We start from the raw sequence: 24,029 nt of genomic DNA, 5'->3' as shown, positions 1-24,029 counted from the left end.
ATGGTTGGAAATATGGTATGGAAATATTTTTTTAGGGTAATATAGAAATTAGTCCATTTTCCAAGCACGCTGCACAAGGGATTGGATTAGTCCCAAGTTCATGAATAATAACATCAACCAAGATTATTATGACTTTCTAAATAAACTGCACGAAATAAAAGTATCTGGAATTTTATCTAATGACTTATTTCATAGGTATAGGCTCTTAATTTTACTGAGTGATGCTATTATTTAAAAAAATGCAAAATCATTAATCAATAATTTTTGTCTGCCTTATGAAAGACTGTTGCTTCCTTTATGATGCTATAACTGGCATCTTAAATTTATTGGGAAAAAACCCACCACACATGCACTGCAATTCAGAACTGTCTCTTCCTAGCAAATCTAGAAGGACAAAAATGTGTCATACTGAAGGAAAACAGAATCAGTCATGAACAATCTGCAACAGGAACGCTCACCATTATTTGCGCTGTTGTTAAAACTCTGCAATAATAAATAACAGCCCTAAATAAAGATCCTAAAAGGCACAACTGCTGCATGGCTCTGGGAATAAAGGCACAGTTAAAATAAAATGGCCACACTGCTATTTAAAATTCCCAGGCCAAACTAATGAAAAGAACCACAGATTGACATTAGAAAATTGAAGCTTTAGCACAAGAGCAAATCTCATCTTCAAAAACTCGACACAGCTGCTTCATCTTTTCATCTATGTGTACATATATGATTATTTTTTGGTGTTTTTCCAAAAACAATTGCATGGATGGTGCTGGTTTATAGTTGGCATTTATTTGTTTTTTTCTTTTCCTTTCATATATAGCTTGTGTTCATAACCTATTTAACTAGCACTCAAAACCACCAGAAACAAAAAATATCCCCTGACTCCTTATGGACAACTTCCAAAAGTCTTATTTTTGAGCTGTACATAAAATATCGTGTAATTGCAGTTAAAACCGTCCTAAAAATGTAATTCTTTTTTCTTAGGAAAACCACCCACAGTGTAACAAATAAAATTGCAATCCACTTGGTTACTATGCAGGAAGGTTGAGAGTAATAAGCAGCAACACTTGAGAATATGTTTTAGTTATTTATTTCCTTATAAAAATGCCACAGAATCAAAAATTGTAACATTTATAGTTCAAAAAAAAAGGTCAGAAAACAGAAGTAGCAATAAATACAATTATCTTATGCTTTTAACTAATTGTGACACTAAAGCCAGAGAAAAGAAACACATTTCAATTAGTAATTTCAACACTGCGGAGAAAAGAAATTCTAATAATTTTTTCCAGCATGTATTTCTTAGAAAATCTCAGTAAAGGCAAGTTAATAAAAGATGTGACAGGTCCTACCTGCTACTCTTCCAACATGGCAACAAGCACTGGGAACAGGGTACCCCAGCAAGCACCAATCCTCTCCCATCTCTGACATCCACACTAAGTTTTAATTAGTTTGCTTGTTCAGGGCTTCCGAGAATAAATGCAGGTCTGCCATTTCTAATGCTTTCTCATGATCAGCTAATGGATTTTCAGAGGGGTTTTTTTTGCCTCCAGCTCAGACAATCCCTCTTGTCTTATAATTTCTTCTAAATCAGTTCCTAGGTTATCCATATTTTCTCACCTGGAACACTAACGAGCTTGTCTAAAATTCACTTTGAATGCACTGTTCTCTTCCCCTGACTCGCTGAGGTGTTCTTTTTCAAACCCACATCACATTTCTGCATTACTCTCCAAAGTATCAGTACAAACCAGTGGATGTGCCATCATCTGGAAATCTGTCAGTCATGTGCTTATACATACACTGAGTTCAGAATCTAAGTTCACAGATACAAAGGACTAAATTTGCATTTCTGCAGCCCTAAAACTTGTCTACAACAATTTCCAGTTTTTCTAGCCTTGTCCAAAATCATACACAGCTTGGAGAACAAGAGGGTGCTCTGAAATATTCAAATGTGAATGCCAAAATAAAGCACGAATTTGTCCTGGTGGTGCTGGAAATCACACTATCAGGCAAATTTTGGCTGTAAGGGACTCAGGATTTCATCTGCTCCAAACTGCTGGTCAAAACTCCTCTACAACTCTCTGACAGGAGGTTGTGGCAAGGTGGGGACTGGCCTCTTCCCCCAGACAACCAGCAAGAGAATGAGAGGACATGGCCTTGAGCTGTGCCAGGGGAGATTCAGGGTGGAGATCAGGAGGAATTTACTCATGGAAAGGGTGGTCAGGCATTGGATCTGCCATGGGAGGTTTGGAGTCCCCATCCCTGGAGGTGTCTAAGGAAGGACTGGACGTGGCACTCAGTGCTCTGGGCTGGCATCAAGGTGGGGATCAGTCACAGGTTGGACTCGATGATCTTGGAGGGCTTTTCCAACCTGAATTATTCTGTGGAAGTAGGACTGCCTTCAAAGGTTGCCCAGGAACTTTAGCAGCAAAGTTCTGCTGCCTTTTGGGGCCATTAAATCTCTCTCTTCTATTCAGTGACCTATTTCAATGACTCACAGAAGAACTTCCCATCTCTATGATCTCCCTGTTAAGCAGCTCATTTGAATCCACAAGTGGACTTCAGAGCTCAAACTGAATGGGATTAAACACCTATCTATTTATTTATTTATTTGCCAAGATAAAGTTTCAAATTAGATATTCTCTCTCTCTCTCAGGAAGGAAATTGCTTTGAAACTTTTTAAGGAGATCCCAATCTTTGCCCACGGAACGTGCGTTTGGCATCTTCTGGAGGCTGCTGCTGCACAGGCAGATTGCAATCGAAGCCCCAGCAGAGGTAAACAAGAGACTATTCCCGACTTGACCAGACTGCAAATGCAATTTCAGGCAGAAAAAAATAAAAAGTCTTTAAAACTGGGATGATCGTTAACTTATCTGAGAAAAACAGAAAGAGCAGCTGAATAACTTCAGCTAAAAATGCAACAGATAAACACACTCTGAAGGTAACACATTTTTCATCGTGGAGCTTTCGTGATTATGCTTGTGTGGCTCATATAAAACACGTTTTAGTCAAACATACTCCACTGGAATCAAAGCAGAGGGAAATAAGTAAAACTACTTATTTCCCTAATATAAGAAATAAAATTACATGTTCAAAAGGGGGGTTTTATTTATTCCTATTATCTAGAAACCTATGAGAAGAATAAATCAGAATGGAAATATTCATAGAAGTTGAAGAAAAGAATAGCCTAACATTTCTCTACCCTCTCCAGACAGCACTTTATTTCCTCTACTCTCCTTGACACGCTGCTAAAATAGAAATACATTGTTTCTCATCAAAATACAATCTTGGGAACATGAATTTTTATCATTAAAGAAATCCACGTCCTGTAGCTCAGCTTGTGATTTCTTGATTTACATTTGCTCAAGCATGCTATCAAACAAAGGTGTAGCTGAGCCCAAAGTTAATCCAGCACCTGGTGAAACCATGAAGCTACAATGGTACTTTCCCTTCTGGACTGATGTTTCCTCTTCTCTGGGCAAAGCAGTCAAAAGTAAAGCTAAAGGAAAACGGAAATTCCCTCACAGAGGACCCAGTAACTTGGGTTTCACATCAGAGTTTGGTGCACAGAAGTTTCACTTGCTGTGCCAACACCAGTACCAGAATAATGGAGAGCTGGTAACCTCATTTTCAGCTGGTTTTACAGTGAATTCGGGATTTTAGTCTGTCTTTCATATCAAGAGCAAAATTATCAAGGTTTATAATGAAAGTTAATTACTATGTTATTGCCAGCTATGTGGAATGAAAGAACTCTCTGCCTCGAGTCTGTGAAGTTGTGTACATGGTTAGAGACTTTCATGTGCAGAATAATTTGTAGAGAAATAACATAATTTTTTTTCAAAAACAAAGAAAGACATCCAGATGTCATTTCTTTGGGAAGTGACTCACTCAAAGAGCAGAGGAACCATACAGAGACATCATTTTGGGGGAATTAAAGAAGTAGCTTTCCATTATTAAGAGCAACTCAGAAACAGAATGGCACCGGGTCTCTACCTATACTCTTAATGATGGCAGGACAAAATGAAACAGGTTTTAACAGTTTCTGTAATTTGGATGGTTGGTTTTGGTTTGTTTCTATTTTGAACCTGTCTTTCAGGGTGAATTAACAAACCAGGAGCACGTGCTCAGTCAGATACCTATCTTAGATCGGCTGTTGCATAACTTTCTAAATTGCTTTATATGACAGACATAAGTAAATAGTTGTTGCTACTGTACTCCTGCTCGTATTTTGAGACTATAAATTATTTAGAACAAGAGCCTCTAAACATGTTTGAACAGAGCTTTCCAACAGAGATCACGAACAAAAACTGCTCATGTTTTTATTATCCAACACTATTAAGATAATTATGTAAAAAGAGTAAATACAGCATCAGGCTGAAGGAAGAAACAAAACAAACCAAAGATACTTGCCTGGGTAACAAGTGGCTCCAATAGTCTCTCTACTGTGAGAGTCCTGATTTCCAAACTTTTGGGGTCCCATTTCAAAATGATAGGTGACGTTGCAGAAGTCATACTCCCTGGAACAGATAAAATTACGTAACACGAAAATTATTAGTGCAAGATCCACATACTGAATATCATTTATTTAAAGAATAAATACATATATCCACATATAAAATACTTCTCCATAATCTCACTAAGGGTTCCTCTACTCCCAAGAACTCCGAGTGCACCACTGCCACATCCAAAGAGTGCTTAGACATTTATATTCAGGATTTTTTTACTCCTGTACCTCCAACATCACAGCAGACAGATGTGTCCTGAAGGAACCACATCCCATGGAGGGAACAGGCAGGACCAGGTGTATCCTGAAGGACTCCATCCCACAGAGAGAACCCAAACTGGAGCAGGGGAAAAGTGTGAGGAAGGAGCAGGAGTGTTATGAACTTACTACAACCCCCATATCCCCCTGCATTGCTCAGAGTGGGAGAGGCAAGGAAGCAGAATACTCAGAAATGGAATAAAACAAATTCAACAACTCTGTTGAGATTTTTGAATCAAACTTCTCCACAGTATTCAGCATTTCTTAATTTTCCATCAAAAAGAGAAGTGCTCATTTAAAGCCAAAACAGATTCTGCAGACCACCTTAGGCTTAAAAGCTTAAACAAAGCCCAAAATGAAGACGACAGCAAATTGCTGTCACTGTATTTCCCATTTCAGGTTTTCATGCCATTTTCTAGATAGTTGACTTCATTTTTGAAATTCCACATACAGAGAAGTCCAGCTGTCAGGTTGTAAGAGCCATCCAATGCACCTCATTGCGCTGGACAGTGATTTAAGTATTTGGTGACAAGAAAAGCCACACATAAATTAACTTGTCCACCAAACACAAGAAGACAGAAAAATCTAATGAGAAAAATGTTCATTTTAAATAATTATAATTTAAATATTTCCCTTCATTTTAAAATTAAAATGAAAGATTAGAAGTCCCATATACCATGAGAACACTTAACAGGTAAAGACAAACCAGTAATATCATATTGGACATTGTGTGAGATTTAAGTCAAGCCCCTCTGTATAAAATATCCCAAAAGTTTTAAATTGTTTTCTCCAGAAAACAATTTTAGTATTTTTAAGTTAGTAACTTTAGTATTTTAATTTAGTATTTTTAACCAATAAGCTAATTTCAGTTATGAAATTAACAAATAAATAAATGAATGAATTACCACCATAATTATGGGAACAAAATGGAAAGAAATTCAGCTATTGCCTCTTGAATCACAATCCACTTCATGAAGCACAATTCAGTAAGGTAGTTACTCAGGATTTAGCAGCATTATCCAGTATATACAAAATAAATTCTACTGCTCTGCTCAGGAGAATGTCTTGAGTAATCACTATCAATCAATATAAACAGGCTGGTGAGTCTCTGCAAAATTCATTCATAGGCTGTAAAAGATTCTCACTGGGTTAAAACTCTTGCTCAAAAACAGAGGCATATCAGAACTCCCTAATCAATGTATTTATAAATCACATATAAAACCACCATTAGCCTCCCCTCTCTTGCAAACATTTGGTAACAGAATTATCAGACAATATCTAGCGAGTGCTAAAATCACTATTATTCAGTTTCCACTCTTCCACAAAAACCCATTAGGTTTCATGTTTTACAGTGCTGAAAACACCCAGACGTGATTAAAGAAAACTGAGGCAGTTTCTAGTTGCTGTAAACATGGTTGATGTGGGAGCCATCATTTTTCCAACAGACAATATTTAATTATCTTTCCGAGCCTGTTTCTCTTTTATATAAAGTTGGTTGCCACTCCAGTTGGCTTCTGGAATTCAAAAAATAAGTCTGAAGCAGACAATTATTCTAATTGGTTAATTGTGACTTATGATACTTTCAAATATGTCCCATAGTCTTTCTCTTTACTAAGCACACTTTTCCTCACCAACTATTAACATGAGTATTCAAACATACACTTGTCATATTTCAAAAATAATTTCAAAGCTGTACCACAGTCCAGAGCCTACAAAAGCAAGTTAATTTCAGTGGATGGCAGTCATGCAGGTGATACTAAAAATAACCTGGATGATCAGATATTACATCCCAGAATACGGCCTCAGGTTCAACCTTTACTAAAAAATGAAACAAATATCCTTCAGAACTCAATATGAAAGGGTGAGCAGGGCTTTCAAATAGAAAACAGCACATGCAAGAAAAAACCTTATTAAAAACTTATGATTGTTTTTCATTCGGAGTCAAATCTACACCGCAACAGCAAATAAGGAAAAAAAAAAAGTCAAATTAATGTATTTTTCTCAACATTCCTTCAGCTGCTGTCACAACAGCAATTTTAAATGACAAGACTAAAACGAAGTTACCTGACCAAGTGTTTATGTAAGAATAGATGGAATATTTCTTCCTTGCAATTTCTACATTGAACTTCCCACACCAAACAGGCTAACAGGGACGGCTCAGTTGGACAAAGCACAGGATACTAAGAGTATTTTATGACTATTGGACCAAATATTCCCCAAAAGTAGCTTTAAGTACTCCACTGATAGGAAATATAAGTTAACAGTGCTGTAATAATACTGCTATAGAAGTATACAGATACTTCAGTCCTAAACCTGAAACTAGCTCCAGACTTTTTTCAAGAATATATTTTAGGAATTCTATTGCCTGTGTTTCTTCTTCCTTGAGCAAGTGCCAAAATGTCTCTTATTCTAAGCTTTTAGCTTTTCCTAAATACAGCAATACAGAAATGTCTCTATCCAGCTCAGTAATGTTCAGTGTGAGCATTTGTTTAGCCAGTCTGTCTTCAAAGCCTATCTGTAAAGAAAACAAGTATTTACTTTAGCAAATACTAACAAATATTTACTTGAACAAGTGGAATCAAAATCCACATCAGTAGAATTCTCCCTTACATAACAGTCCCTAAAAGTCTAAACCCCATACCACCCTTACCACCAGCCTTTTCACACAGCATAATTTTACTTTTTGGAACATCCTACGAACCCAAAATGTTCTGCACGTGGAATTGTTTGTCTATCACACTACAACTCCCTGTTTTCCTCCACAACAGATCCACTCCGTGTGACTTACACAGCAGTGCTTTTTCTGAGGGTCAAAGCCGCTCACAAGTGACAGCTCATTTCTGCGCTGCAACTTCAGTGTAAGAGTAAAAATATTTAAAATCTACAAGCAAATACAACGTTTGCTGAAGCAAAGTGATAAGTTTTTAGAAATATAAACATTGCCAGTCTTGAACAGGCCTCCAGCTGTTAGTCCAGCTCACATCTGCAATGCAGACATGAAAGACAGATGGTAAACATTTCATCCTGAATAAATTAAAAACCCTTTCTACCTGACTCATAGCAAAGCTGTAGGATTAATCAGTTGGCAAGAGTAGACTGGCAATGCTGGCAGCACAAGTCTGTACTTCCAACACTCTATTTGCTACTGGAAGGCAAAAAATGATATTCATTGGTGAAAGAAAGATGTCTAGCAAGGTAGACAGTAAGGTGAGAGGAGCCAAAAGGCAAAATAGTAATAAGCCAGCCTATGTTTCCAAATAGTAGATTTAAAATACTAACTTTCTAATACTAGATTTTTAATATCTAATGCTTCAAGGCATTTATATGGACTACTAGAGAAAATATGCTTTACAACTGATTCTCCCACACCGGTCACCACCCCGGACTGCAGCCCCCATGTCCAGATCAAAAGGGCACTTCCACACGTGCCTTAAACACACCTGATCTCCCAGCTCAGCTCTTCCTGCATGTTTCTACCCTTCTCCTTTAGTAACAGGGCAGTGAATTCCACCAGGAACAGAACCTGGCTGAACGCTAACCAACCCTACAGAAGGAAAACAAGTGCTCAGCTCTGTGCCTGGTTTTGAAGCCACATTCATGGCAGCACAGGTCACAACCAAAGCTCTGAGAAGAGCAGCAGAGGTGGAGGACAGGGCAGCTCCTCCAGACGCAAACTGGTTTAAGATGAGCTAAAAACTGAACAACACAGTCTGCACTTCCTCGGTTCACATCTGAAGATTGAGAACCACGTCAAAACAAACACCTCTCTGCACAGAGACAGACTTCTGGGAGGAATAAGGAATTCCTTCCAGCAGGATCCACAATCTCCTGAGACAGACAAAAAAAAAAAAAAAATCTGACTGATTTCACAGACATTTATGTGCTTCACTGGGAGATGGAAATCTAAACACATGAATGGTTATACCCCTGAGTCTGCCTACGGAGCGTAACAGCGTTTAGGGATGGATGCACGAGCTGGCTCCGGAATAGCTTGCACAGGTACAGGGGAGGCTGAAGCACAGGAAAAACCAGCTCAGACATCAGAAATCCTACCAACACACACAGCCATAGAGAGCCCACCCCCTGCCTGACCTGGGTGGCAGAGGGCTGCAGAGAGATATATAAATATATATATATATATATATATAAATCTGGTGGTATATATAGCCAAGATTCTATTCCCTTACATTTATCTGCAGTATTGAGCAATGCAGTTGCACCTCTGCTCTGACCTGAGCAGCAGAAAGTGTAGCTGCAAGAGCTCTGATACTCAAGGGAGCCTGGTTTCCAGCACAATTCCCAACCCCTTTGTCCATTCTCTGTCTCTACTCACACAAGAATACAAACAGAGACAGAACGACAAAAAGCAGGAGGGCGTAACAATTGCCAGGAAAGGAAATAAAGCGGAAGTGCTAAGAGGACAGAGACTTAGAACAAGGAGTAGAAATGCAACGAGAAAGGGAACACAGAACATGCCTTTCTGCAGATAAAAAGCTCTCAACATTAGTCAATGACAGACCAGCACAGCCTCCAGCGGATCTGGCCGAAACAATCAGAGCTCAAACGGGCAGTTCCTATCACCCAGCTTAAAAAAATGAAGAAAGTAAAAAAATAATAAATAGAGCAGGATGGTTTGGAGGAGTATAAGGAATATCCATCTTCACACTTAAACAACTTCTTGACATACTTGTTTATTTTGTTTCATGAATGTGACTCTTCTCTCTTCTTTCCTAAAACTTCGGCAGGGAAGAAACAAGCCAGACTAAACCTTTAGGCCCCACTCTCAAGCTTAACCATGCAGAGAATTTTTAATTTGATCTTTTCTAAGCTCTCAACTTCCTTTTGGATTCACAGCCCTCTCCCCTTATGCTAACCCTCCCCCTCCACAGTGGGGCAAGATTCTGCTTTGGCCTCAACAAAACAAAGTTCTTAAATGGAAGCAGCCCATGATGAAAACTCAGATTTCTAACCAATAAACCACCAAGGAAGAAAGGAAAAGGGCTTTGCAAGGAAAAGACTACCTTGGCAACAGAGCCAGGGGGACAGAGACCATGGAGAGCCCCAACACAGGAACCGGCAAGCTAAAAAAAGACAATGCTGGAGTGATTCACATTTTTCAGTCATATTAACCAGCTCAATTGGAGACAACAGCCTACACCAAGACCTGCCTCAGACGTGAGGGCAAACTGCCTCCAGAAATCGAAGAGGACCTGAAAAACTCCCAGGGAAGGCGCAAACACCAGCGTAAGGAGCAGAGTAAGAGAGATTCCACCCACACCCAGCCCGCTGCTGCCTCTGCTTCAACGGGAGAGAGAGAATGTACCTCAAAATTCTGTGCAAACCTTAACTGCATGCAGTGTCCAAATCGTTTTTATCTACTATATAGCTCAGAAAAATAACTCTACTTTAAGGGCTCACACACCTACAGCTGCAGTTTGAGTGCCTGTTTGGGCTCTCTCATCATTCAGCACTCAGGTGAAGTTTATTATTTAGAAGATCTGCACTCCAGGGGGATGTTATATCCAATATTCAATTCTTAAAATACCTAAATTCCCAATGGTTGGTTCTCCATGAGGAGCCTGGTGATTTAGGGAGTGCTATCCCTAGGAAGGATGAAAAATATGGTTGTTTGCATTTGTTTGCTTTAATAAATATTAGGGGTAGAATCACGTGAAAAGTAATTTACTCCAATACAAGTAAGCAGTCAAAGTGCTTGAAAGCTGCTTTAAACAGCCATACACAAAATTCCTATATTCAAATCATTTATCTTGCATTTCTTACACAAGCATGCTTTTTTTCCTCTGAGCAACTTTAACAGTCAAGGCAGGGGAGTTTCCCAAAAAGCTCAGTGAAACAGAAGATTTTAAGGAATCTGTACCACAGGGCAGCCCAGGCCTCAGAAGAAGCTGTCCTATCTCTTCTGTACAACCACGGATTTTCCCACAAATCACTTTGTACTCACACAGCTCCTCAACACCTCCTAATAGAAGTCCTCTCACAGCTCTGGACGTGATCAAAGCCTCTGAGCTCAGTGCTGCTGGGAGGCTGGTTCATGTAGGGTCATGCTGCAAGCCCAGGGAAACCAAATCATTTTAAATCAGGTCCTCGGCGCAGATCCGACGCTCTGCCTTCTCCCTCCATCACATTTTCCCCCAAATGATGCAAATTTCTACATGTAGCAAAGTAATATCTGAGTAAGACAGTTAAATTGCTGTAGATATGCTGAATTTACAGAAATGACCTTCCTTTTTTAGCAGTAAACCCGTAACTTTTGAAACTTTTTTTTCTGCTTCTACTTAAGGCAACATTAATCACACACCTTGCAGGCAAAAAAAAATCCTAACATTCATTAATTTCTTCTGTTTGACTCTTTCCACAGTATGAACTTGGCATTAGCAATACCAGCTCACATTTCACAAAGGCAGAGAAGTATTAAGAATCTTTGGCTTAAATTAACACATTTGCTCCCCTTATAACACAGAATTAGTGTCTCAGGTTCCAACAATTCTTCAAAAAGTGTTCTTGAACTTAGATCCTAACCATGACTTTTCAAGCTTCTGCTTCTGCATGTAGGGGTCATCCTTTCACTGAAAGAATCCTATTTACAATTCCTCATCCTTGGAAACTCCAATTAACCTTACCTCTGTATTACCCTGCAGCTGCTCTTCATTTCTCTGAGAGAGAACTCTTTATCCCAGGCAGATCAACCACTACTGCCTCTAAATGAAACAACTGACAGTTTTTCCTATGGAGAGTCAAAGCTTTAGGGGGTTTTAAGCTTTTTTTAGTTTGTTGGCTTTTTCAGGAGACTGTTTCCCTGCTGGTTTCACTAGAATGGCAATGCTGTATTAGCATCTCTACACACATTTCTCTTTCACTAAGCTTTAAATTATCTAATTACTCATCACTTTAATTAAGAGTTTTTTGCTGTTATTCCTACAGGTGCAACACTGTTTTCCTGCACTGAGCTACAGACACAACCAGCCCAAAGCTTGTACAATTCCACTGGATGAGAAGAGTCTCCCCTTGCCCTTGGAAAGTCCACAAGCCTCCACACCACGGAGAAGGAGCTCTGCCATTTTCCAACTCCATAATTAACACATTAAATAGGATTGGTTTCAAACAACACCCAGTGGAAGCACAGCTGATATTTTCCTCAGCAATTAATATCTGGGGTCATTATCCACCTCTCTGAACATTCCCACCAACCTCCAGATGTTCAATTGTCCTGTATCTGCATTTGTCCAGCTTCTCATCAATTGCCTCTGAGAAATTCCTAAAAATCTCAGAGGAATTCATCATCTAACCTTGTGTTCATTAAATCTGCTCTTCCTTTAAACATTTTACAGAAAGTTGTTCTATCCCTAGAAAAACCTGTTCAGAATAGGCCTCATTCTGAGAGGAGCCAGGGGTACCACTCCATAATCATTTGCCACTAATCCAAACAAAGGACAAAGTAAAAATCTGCAATGATAGAACTAAATGCTAAGAATAAGAACTGAACTCCTTAATTCTGCTTGGTCACTTGTTACTGAAAACTTTCCTGATGCTGTTCTTATGCTGATGGATGTTTTAAATAAAGCACAGTGCATAGATTGCCATCCATGATGATATCCAAGAAGTTTTTTCTTCCCCAGATGTGTGTTCAGAGGATTTGCTGCTGTTCTGTTAAGTCAGAAAAAACTGAAATACAATGTGGCATAAGAACTGCATCACCATCTCAACTGAATTAAGTGAATTAAAGATAATAAAGCTCTGTGTTTCCTATTCAGAAAAGTCTTTTATTCAAAAGGATGTGATGCAATCAGGGAACATGTACAATTTTCAATGTAAAAGATGCCATCTCAAAGCTTTTAAAGAAGGCAACTTAAAAAACAAAAAAAAAATAGCAGTTTCTCCCAAAACTGACACATGACTTTGGAAAAATGTCGAGAGAGAGATAAGGCTTCTAACACCTGACCGCTCTCTTTAATCCATTATACATTTGGACTAATCTTGATTTTTTTCTTATTTTTTTTGAGTATGCACAGTACTGAAGACAATCCAGAAAAGAAGCAGAATTATCTCAGAGCAATGCTGACAATTCAACATAAACCTCTTACAAAACAATGGGAGAAGTAGACACTTGAATATGTAACAAAGTACTACATGCGGGTAACAAAATTAAAGTTGGTATCATAGATTTACAGATTTTTATTTAAGAGAACTTTAGAAATCCTAAAACCAAAAAATAACCAGTTATTGTAACAGACTCCCTAGTCCAGGCCAAGTGAGTGAAAGCTGAAATTAAACAGCTTCACAGAAATTTCTATTTCTTCATAGAAATAAACAACTTTTAAAAGATTTTTAAATATGGAAAAAATATGTATGAGGAACAGGGACCTGAGATGGATTTTTCATCCCTGCTTATTTTAAATTCAGAACTTGACTGTCTCTCAGGTAAGGATAACTTTAAACAGAACTGACTTCATTAGAAGATACAGTGCATGACATGGAGGTGATTACAGTAATCACATCTCTTCCTTCCTGCAGGACACTGTCAACAAAAAATTTTAAAAAAGGCAAAGGATGGGATCTGGCTGCATTTCAAAAAGTTCTGTACAGCCATGCAAACACACTGAAGGTCATTTTGCAGTCCCCAACAAACAACCAGGTTTCCAGAAAAGTCAATTCACACGCTCCAGCAGGAACTAAACTGCTTTTATCCAACTGAATTCCAGACCCCTTGAACTCCAGCACTGAACACCACACAATCTACAGCACTACCTTCCATTAAGATAAGAAGCATACAGATTTAAGAGTCCCCACTAATTATAAATGTACTGGAGTGGGTCAGACAGGCCAGTGACATCGGGAGATTTATGCGCCATGGCAACACAATTCATGGAGCTGAAAAAGGCACTGGCACTGCCTGGTGCAATCCACTACCCATAAAATACAGAGAAGTGTTTGATCATAGATTGGACATGTTGGAGGTGATTTGTTTTAAGAAATATTTCTCCAAGTAATGGGATTATTTACAGAGCTAGAGATGATATAATCACAGAATCACAGAATGGTTTGGGTTGGAAGGGACCTTAAAGCTCATTTTGTCCCACCCCCGGCCATGGGCAGGGACACTTCCACTAGACCAGCTTGCCCCAAGCCCAGTCCAACCTGGCCTTGAACACCTTTCCAGACAGAAAAATCACAATCTAGTGGCAGCTGATACTTACATTCCACATACACAGCAGTAGCATAAAAACCCACCATCACAGTAGTACATTTCCTCACCATACCAAATTTTTAAAGTTTTCTCCATAACGTCTTATTATGAATAAACCCAGTTTTCAAGACAGTAAATCTATTTGATTTGGCTCACATCCCTGTCTTTAATAACTCCAGTGTATGCTGCCAGCCATCACAACGATGCATGAATGTTCCTGGGCTTTAGTGGGGTATTTGCAGCAGAATTAAAGAAAAAGAGGCAGATAATTCAATAGTGACAAGTGTCATTGCAGTTTCTCTCCATTGCACAGGCATGGAAAGTATCCAGAATCACCATTTGTCCCATCAAAGGATGTTCAGCCTTTAAGCCTGAGTTCTTTTTTGTTTTGTTCCCTGTATCCCAATACCCAGTCAATAGGTGATTCTGCTGCCCTCACTAATCCATGGCATCCTATCACTTGTTCTGCTGCCATGTACAAAGCACTCTAAGCTTATCCCTTGTGGCTTTTTTGTTGTTGTTCACTTGGTTTTAACTACATGTTTACATCCCACTCCTTAAATTCCCTATTTGTCCTCACTAATTCCACTGTGCCATACTATTTCTTCAAAAATAATTCTTATCACTGCGGCTCCAGCTTTCTGCTGCCGGAGAACAGACTGATGGGGCTGTTTCTCATCTACTCTATTCTATTAATGCTCCAGTTTGCAACAGGAAATCTAATTTGTTATCATCAGCCCATATTTTTTGATTTCTGTGTAGGACTTGCAACTAAACATGTTTTTTGCCCACCTATTCCATGAAGGAATCAATCATCCTAAGGACAAGAGAGAGGTTTTTTTATCTGAGATGTAATTGTGTTGTCCTCTTAGCTTTAATTTGCAGTCCAAGACAACATAACCTGCAACACCTTTAGAACATAAATACCCTTTCAATAATCTTGTGCTTTACAAAGGCCCAGCATCATATTTTATGAAACCATTCTTGCCTCAGATTTGTGTTAATCAACATTTGAAATAGGGAGGGGAAAAAAAACAACAAACAAACAAACAAAAAAAAAAAACAACAAAGCCAAAACCAAACCAAATCAAACAAAAAAATCAACGAGAAAAACAACAACAACAACAACAACAACCCACACAAAAACAAACAAACAAAAAATCCCCCCAAAACCCAAAAAACAAAACCCAAGAAAAAAAAACTTACTGGCAAACCAAATCTGGAGTTTTTTAGTTTTCCTCAGTCAACTGTGATACCCAAAGATGTGTTAACTCTACCAGCTAGAACTTCTACAGTCACCGTTCTAGAAATTTTCACAATCTTTTTTTTTTTAGCTGCTGATATTTATGGTATGACCACAAGTGAAGACAAGACAGTTCATTAAATTAATGCCACTACAGACTACATCTGCAACTGGTAACAGAATGAGAGAATTTCTCAGATTCATCACTGTGACTTTAATTGGGCCCTGTGTCAACCCCTACTTTGAGCCACATCTACTCATAGCCTTTCTCTCAATTAAGTGAACCAAAAACACTACAAGGGCTTTGAATTAGTAAAACCAGATTTTATTAGAACATAGCTTGACAATTACAATCAAGAAAATTCAGGAATATGGAATCAAAATGAAAGGGGGATTTATGAACAAATGTATCTCCTTTCAACTGTGGCCTTCCAGGGTTGAGCTCTTCCTTTGGCTTTGCTCTCAACTCTAGCACTTTGAGGAGGTTTGTTGGGTACCAACATATTTTGCCATGTCTTTGACAGCCTGAAAAAGCCCACTTCCACCCCTGTTATAATACACGGGCAGGATACCTGTTTGGGTGTCTGTTCATTACTCTTCAGAAGGCATCAGGTTTCTGGGAATGCTACAGGTTCCATTCTCCCTTCTGTATCTCTAGCTGCCTCCCTGATCCACCATACACAAAGAATTCAAACTATAGATAGTCCAACATTTATTATTTTCCTTTACTTTCATGTCCTTTCCTCTCCTCTTATGTTTCCAGGAAATCTAGTTACTGACAATAAATTAACTGATCTCAGGACTGAATATTACTGAAATGCAAAATGCCAGCCCACAGGATTTGACCATTTACCTGTTCCTCCCTTCTTTCCTTCCAAACAAACAAGAGCCATAGAGCAGGATTGCTCTGAAGTTTTTACAATGGCAGTGGAAAAGATTAAATTTAATACTAATAGATGCAAAGTGATAAAAACCAGGAAGGACCAGGATCCTGCCTGCATACATAACGATGGACTCTGAATTGGTTATTAAAAACAGGAATGCAATCTGTGAATTATAATAGCTTTCTGTAAATGCCAGCTTAACACAGAGCAGCAATAAAAATAAAGTGAGGAATTATTCTAAAAGGGAACAAGAACAAACCAGAAAAGACCATTATGCCATTATAAATCCATATCATTAATATAATTTAGGCATCACTTTCCTACAAAGAATATTGCAGAACAGAGGAATACACGGGCAACAAGGGCAGTCAAGGACTTCCACAAAAAACTACAGAGATTAAAAAGTCTTCATAGTGCAGAACAAAAGAAGACCTAAAATCATAGAAACATAGAATGTCCTGAGTTGGAAAGCACCCACAAGGATCATCAAACCCAACTCCTGACCCTGCACAGGTGAATCCCAACAATCCCACCTGTGCCTGAGAGTGTTGTCCAAACATTCCTGGAGCCCTGGCAGCCTTGGGGCCATGCCCATTCCCTGGGGAGCCTGTTCAGTGCCCCAGAACCCTCTGGGGACAGAACCTTTCCCTAATAAAAACCTCTCCTAATAATAATAACCTGTAGTGTCATGGATAAAATTAAACAACCTCTTGCTTTTGTCTTTCCCAATGGAAAAAAAAAAAAAAAAACAAAGTGTCAAAAAACCCCCAAAAACCTTTTTAAGTCATCCAGAAAGGTTTGGGAACTCCCTGTCATAGTGTACTTCAGATGTGAGAAGCTTCCATCAGCTCATAAAATACCTCAATTCGTTCATGACAGGGAACAGAAAGGGAAAAACCCATAAAACAAAAAAATCCCTAACAGACTGTCCCAAAGCTGCTGAGTTCAAGGCTGCCTGAGCCTCATAGAGAAGTCCAGGAAACCTATCAGGGAGTGCTTTCCTGCACTTTTTACTCAGAGGCATCAACCACTTCATCCCCTCATTAAATGGAGTGTAAAACTGTTGACACCCCAGCCTACTGCCTACTCTGGTATAGAGAGCACAAGGACAAATCACTTGGAGACAACCTCCAGCAGATAAGGAAACCTCCAGGGTATGAGAGATTGGGCCAGCTCTTAGGAGGGAGATAAATCTACTTCTTTTCCTCTTCCTGTGTGATAAAGCAAGCAGGGCAGGGGGTGCCAGGCTGTTAGAGCAGGAATAGCTTTGCCCTGACAGGGAGGATCAGGAACCAAGTAAGCCAGCGGATCTGAGGGGAAACACGGAGATGACAGCTCCAATTTGCCTTTCAAGCATCAGCAGCTTCATTTACTAAAAGAGACACACAGAGAAACCATTCAGCTTAGCACAGAGGCACTCATGAAAATGACTTCATATCACAGACCCACGATGTTCCTGGAAGTGAGGAATCACTACTGAGAAGGGCAGGCACAGGCAGCAACGCAGGGGTTGAACTGGTGGTGACATTTTCTTCTCCAGTATCTACAAGGCAGAGACACAGTTGTTCTGTTGTCAATGTTCTCACACTCTGACAAGAGGGAGGTTCAGACAACTCTCCATGGGCTATTGGTGCCAAAAGGGATAGAAAACACATCACAGAAAAGAGATTATACACATTATATATGACCTATTTATCAGGTAAAAAGAGGAGCCATTTTTTGTCTTCTAACACAGAATCGGTAAGGCTGGAAGTGACCTCCAAGATCATTAAATCCAACCCCTGAGTATCACCATTCCCACTAAACCATATTAAGTTCCACATATACCCATTTTTTGAACACCCCCAGAGATGGTGACCCCGCCACTGCCCTGGGCAGCCCCTTCCAATGCTTGACCACTCTTTCAGTGAAGAATTTTTTCCTAATATCCAACCTGAACCTCGCCGGGTGTAACTTGAGACCATTTCCCATTGTCCCCTTCTCTTCCCTTGTGCCTCCTGACAGTAAGGAAATATAAAAACCACCTGTCAGTCCCTTTCAGGATGATCAGCTCCTTACTATCATTTTAGTTTCGTAGGAAAAAAAGTCACATTAAATCGAATACTCACAATTTTTCCTGCATCTCTTCCCTTCCCCTGCCCCTCAACAGTTCACACATTCCCAAAAGCAGCAATACACATTTAAATCCCCTATACTACTTTTAATCCATGATGATCTTGCACAATTACTTAATTGTAAGATGGCAGCTAATGAGGAAATTCAAAAGAAAGGGAACTCACTTCAAGAAATAGGATTCTATTTAACAGCACTTAATTACTTCCTCAGATCACAGAAAAGAAATCAAACATTCCTACCAGCAATTAATTTTTTTAATATAATCAGAGCAAACTCAACTGAAACCAGATATTAATAAGAAAATACTTGCTTTTTGAAGCTTTAATTCCAAACATATTAAGTACACTATAATCAAAAATACATCAATAAACTACTACTGTTCTATTTCTACCATCACAAAAAACCATTCCTAAACTCTCACAGTGGGCAAAAAATTAATTATGTATGAGGTCATAGTATGAAACCCCAGGTACTGAACCTCCATTACTTTGAAATTCCTGGTTAGATAGAAATTTGAGAACATCATCACAGGGCTGGCCTCCTAAGGAAACTTTTGAGCAAGGATTGGTAATAACTAATAAAACTTTGGAAGAAAAAAATACTTCTATGTAATTCCACTAGTTTATTGTAAGTAAGCAAAGTAAATTAAAATAATAACTTAAGATAAATCTTAGCTATGCAGGTCTTGCAACAGAATGTTTCCCAACAATGAGCACATTTAATCAAATCCATAAATGAATCTAACCCATTAACATATGCCAAATCCAAGCCCTGTTACACAGGTTATTACTGAATCAGACAAAATGCTAATCCCAGAAATCCACCATTATCTTGCCTACATCTATGTGGCAAAATTTGTATACACAAACACAGGTGTGAAATCTACAGCTACATGGGGTAATTTAAGGTAGTATTTGCTAAAGATTACAATATGGGAAATTAGATTTATGGGTCAGAGGCTTTTGCCAGGAATATCACAGCAACACCTATGTCTGCATTATCTTAAACTAAGACAATGCAGCTTATTGTTTTTCCTACAAAAATAATTTTAAAAAGTACAATCTATAAAGGGCTTAACATTTTATTTCTATTGCCCCTGAAATCTCACGCTCAAAGCCTGTGTTCAAGCAGACCAAATAATGCCATTATTGTAAATATTTCATGCTATCAGACATGTTGATAGCACTGATTTGGCATCATTTATGCCATATCCTAGGCTTTCCTCTCATTTTTACTCATCTCAGGACAAAGGCAGCACTGCCTCTGAGAATGAGATGACCTAAAGGGAGCAGACCTTCAGCATTCATCTTCACTTATGTCACCTTTTGCATTTCCTAAACAAATCTCTTCAGATTGGGAGCCACAAACTTATCTCTTCCCATTAATATTTTTGATGCTCTGTATTTCGTTTCAAAACACGGTATTCATGCCTGAGAAGAAAACATAGAATCAGAAGAGATTATTTGTGGAATTAATTTTGATCCTGTCATCAGTGAGACAAGTGCACAAAAGGAGGGGAAAAATGATAATTTCTTAAATGTTCTTGATACAATCAGTGTTCTAATCACCACTGCTGTTTCTTACTCTCAGAGTTATCTATCCATCATCCACTGTTCCACTCTCTCAGAATGCCTTAAGATAACGTTTCATTTTACCAGCCAGAGACAGAGGAATGAAAAGTAGCTCAGTTATCCTGGGCAGATAAAAGCCATACCCTGTGTGGACCCAGTCACTTCGAGTTCCATTAAAATAAACTTAATTAATTTAAATGTAGCATTTTCAGGAGAAGCTTTGTACACAGTTGACCTTGCTCCCTGAAACAATCTCCTGCACCGTCCTGTCTGAACCACATAAATTGTCTCCTTTGTCACTTCACTGCACTGTGGCTGTGATTTTTCCCTTTCATATCCTGTCCTTATCAGCTGCACAACTACAAACACATCTCATAAATTATACTGTCTCAACAGTATAATTTTGTACTGTTGTTGTAAACTGCAGCTTAAAATTACAGCTGAAAATGTATGGAAATCCACAGTTATATACTAAATCTTTAATTTGCTTTCTTGGGAGATAATTTAAATATATTTATATGGCTGAAAAATTGCTGTTGATTTAGGAATTATTCAATTTTTTGCCTTATACTTACTCTGCCCAAATACAAAACAAACAAATAAAAAGTACATATACTTTTAAGTGAAGTAGGAAATTCAAGTTATTCCTTCTAGGTAAAAGGAATAGAAAAGCATTTGTAGTTCCTCCTGATATTAAAAAGCTCTGTTTGACAAGTTACTCTAGATTTCCACATTCATGACAGAAGAACTTCATATATGGATAAATTTCATTAGGAACACAAAAGTGCACAAGCCAACTTTCTAACATAGGAGACACTTCAACATTTGTATGCTTTTCATTGTTCTACAAGAAGGAGCCCTAATTTATTGGCAGCTATACACCCTCTAACTCCTTCTCAAAAGTGACAATTACTGAAGTGTTTAAATAAAAAATTCCACATAACTGATTTGAAATCATATATAGATATATCAATAGACATTTTCATGCACAATTCTGCATTTTGCATTCAAAATCAGAAATTCCCTATAACTGCTGGATGAGGAAATTTCAAAGTCATTTCAATTCTATTTCAAAGTCTATGTCAATCAAAGTTTTGGGACATTCCAGGCATTACCTGCCTTTCTCACTGCCCACTCCCAGCTTTCCAGTGCCTACAGGATTTCCGGCCAGGACTGAGAGTGCCACAGCCCATTTCCAATCTCACCTCACAGAGTCCCTCAGAGCTTTCAACCCACACAGTGCAGGCTGGAATGGGATTTGTCCCAGGGTTTTTTCATGTAGCTCACAGAGAACCCAACACTGCACACTGCTGATCCCACAGAACGCTGCAGCACCCAGCCTGAATCCCAAAAATCTAAACCATGGCTCCTGCTTACAAGAACCTGATAAGTTTTCCATGCATTTGTCTGCAAGTTACCATTTCCTATTATGCAACATTAGGCATGAGTGGTTAATTAGTTTTTCCCATATGCCAGCACAAATGCAAATTCCAATTATTAGCAGTGTTAGCTTACACAAATTACCTTTAAATACAATATTTGCATATCTTCTGGTCTGCACAGCCTCCTCCAGAAAACAGCATTTATGTTTTGGAAGATTTTATTAGTTCTATGAAGAGATCTGTGTTTCCTGATATTTAACCAAGTATTTAAATTGTCATTTGCGTCACCAAGGTCTCCTTTGCTCCAGCTGAAACGCCACACAGTTTGAACCAGGCTCACTTATAGTAACTCAAGGGCACAATAATTCTGTTTCAAATGTAACATTATTCCTGCTCAGTGCACCACTAAAACTCATGAACCTGAGAGTGCTGGATAGAACTTCCAGATAAGGCTGAATGGCACTTCCAATTTCACTAAAACAAAAAAAAAGGCAGAGCATTCTCCCTCTCCAATCACTGACATCTCCATTTATTGAACTCCTATTCTTCCCTCCTTTATCAGGAAAATAAGGAACTACATTTGATTAATGACTCCACCACCAGACACAGTGAAATCCTATGGGCACAGAACACACATTTGCCTTCATACCAGTGCCACACTTTGATTTTTTAAGCAGTTACTTTTCTTACAACCTGTGTAGAAACTCCACAGGTAATTAAAGTAGTTTGTACATGATAAAATGCTCAAAACTAGATTATAAGCACAATACAGAGCCAGGTTCTCAAATGAATATTTACTTTGGAAGGTACAATGGGAAGGGAAAAGTAGTTAAAATACGCCAGCAACTCTCAAAAAGCTAAACAAAAAGCAAAGCTCCCATTGACAGCCACATCATGATCTTCGAGATTGTTCATGAAAGGTGTTGGGGGAGAAAAAAAAAGGCTAAGTTTCATAAAATAATAAGCATAAAAAATCAAGGTAAAATATACATATTTCACTTAGGACCCTGGTTTTATAAAGCACTTCAGCTTTGCTTCATGCTGTGTAGCTCCCACAGAAACTTCCAAGTCATTTTCTTGTACTGCAGAAAAATGCATTAATTTTTCCAATTAACATTTTTGCTGGGTTTGGTGGGTTTTGGGTTTCCTTTTTTTTTTTTTTTGAGGGGGGGGATGTTGGTTTTGTTGTTGGTTTGGGGTTTTTTGGGGGATTAGTTTTGGTTTGGGTTTTTTAAGGTTTCTTAAGTTTGTTGGGGTTTTTTGTTTGGTTTGGTTTGGTTTTTGGTTTTGTTCTTGTTGTTTTCCTTTGCCATCTATGGAAACCTAAGACTTGGGCATCAAGGAGACATCTGAGCAAGGTTGTGGACAGAAAGAGTTTCAGTATCTGCCATGGATACACAGATGTTTACTCATGCCAGAATGTGAGAATGGCATTCTCTCTGTAACACAAAGGAAGCAATCAGCTGAGAAAAAGACCACACAGAAGACAACCTTGTACCCAAGGAAACAGAACAGCAAAGCATCTCATTTTCCACACCAGATTACACAAGCAGTTACAAATTCTAAAGGAAGTATGCTAAAAGGGCTACTTTCCACTAAAAGAGAAAGGATATGATTTTACGAGCCCAATATTATGTTTTCATTCATAAAATCTGGGAACAGGGCCAGACCTGACTGCATACATTCCATTTGACCTTTCAGGAACATTTAGTTCAGTGCAGAATCTCCACACTAATACATAACTTTGAATTACACCACTAATGCCAGTCACAGATCCCACCTCCCAGTGAAGCTGGAGTTATTTATAAAATCCTTCTGGGATCATAACGCGTAAAGCATCCATCCCACAGATCACACCAGTGAGCCTGGCTGTCTACAGAAAGTGACAGTTCTGGATGCCAGCGTTGCAATTCACTAAATCGTGTTGGTTAACTGGGAATCTTGCAACAATGGTAATGACTGCTCCAAGAAAACAGCTCCACTTTTCTATGACTCTTCAGCTCAACGGTGCCCAGATTTTTCAGCCAAGAAGAACATTAGCTTACCCTGTTAGTATGAGGTGGCTGCAAGTACAGCAAGATGAAGGCACCCTACACGTGGATGGAAGTCACTGTAGCCAGAAATAAATAGATGGTGGTGATTGCAGAGCTCACAACTCTACAGTGACCACACGGAAAGATGAGTCCAGGATCCCTCATCCTAACCAAAGCCAGAAGCTTGAAGGGAGCTGTTACTATCAGAACAACACCTACACCTCACACTCACCTTCTCTTCTCCTCAGGAACCTTTTCAGAGCCAGCCCAGCCACAGGTAATTTTCCTCCTGGGTGTGTGTTACACTGGAGTAGAAGTCACAAAATTTTGTTTCAAATCCTTCCTCAGCTTTAGCTTTTTTTAGTAACTTCAAGATGCCACCTTATCTATGACTCTGACTCTTATCCATGACTATGACACTGTGATTCTTTGCAATAGACAAATAGTGTTTCCAGTTCGCCAAAGGACAGAATAAATGAATTGGTTTAGTGAGATATTCAATGCTATGGTTTCAGCTATACAGGTATTGTGTTATGCAAGAAAGGAGAATATATATTACATTTAGAATGAAACTTTGGTGTACTCAGAGTAAGAGGACTTGGTGGTTGAAGGGACTGGCAGCTCATAAATTAAAAAAATAAAGGAGGACTCTTATTATCATCACTTTTCATTATATATCAGACTTCTTAAATACCTAAAAATTTTTAAACTCGACTCACAGAATCACAGAATAGGTCAGGCTGGAAGGGACCACAGTGGGTCACCTGGTCCAACCTCCCTGCTCCAGAGGGGCCATCCCAGAGCACAGGGCACAGGGTTGTGTCCAGAAGGCTCTGGAAT

General features: G+C 38.9%; 1 protein-coding gene across 4 annotated transcripts in view; it reads right to left on the bottom strand.

The window, feature by feature from the left end:
- CTNNA2 (catenin alpha 2) overlaps window positions 1-24,029 on the bottom strand; it is a 466,491-nt gene that overhangs the window by 404,092 nt on the left and 38,370 nt on the right. For all 4 annotated transcript variants that reach the window (XM_032107990.1, XM_032107992.1, XM_032107989.1 and 1 more), the window contains exon 2: window positions 4,405-4,511. In XM_032107990.1, coding sequence (XP_031963881.1) covers window positions 4,405-4,506 — 102 coding nt within the window. In that variant the 5' untranslated portion in view covers window positions 4,507-4,511. The remainder of the gene's footprint in view (window positions 1-4,404; window positions 4,512-24,029) is intronic.

The sequence above is a fragment of the Corvus moneduloides genome, chromosome 5, assembly GCF_009650955.1.
Source record: "Corvus moneduloides isolate bCorMon1 chromosome 5, bCorMon1.pri, whole genome shotgun sequence".
NCBI classification, from domain to species: Eukaryota; Metazoa; Chordata; class Aves; order Passeriformes; family Corvidae; genus Corvus; species Corvus moneduloides.
The sequence above is the reverse complement of the archived record's forward strand: the minus strand, read 5'-3'. Positions and strand labels throughout refer to the sequence as shown.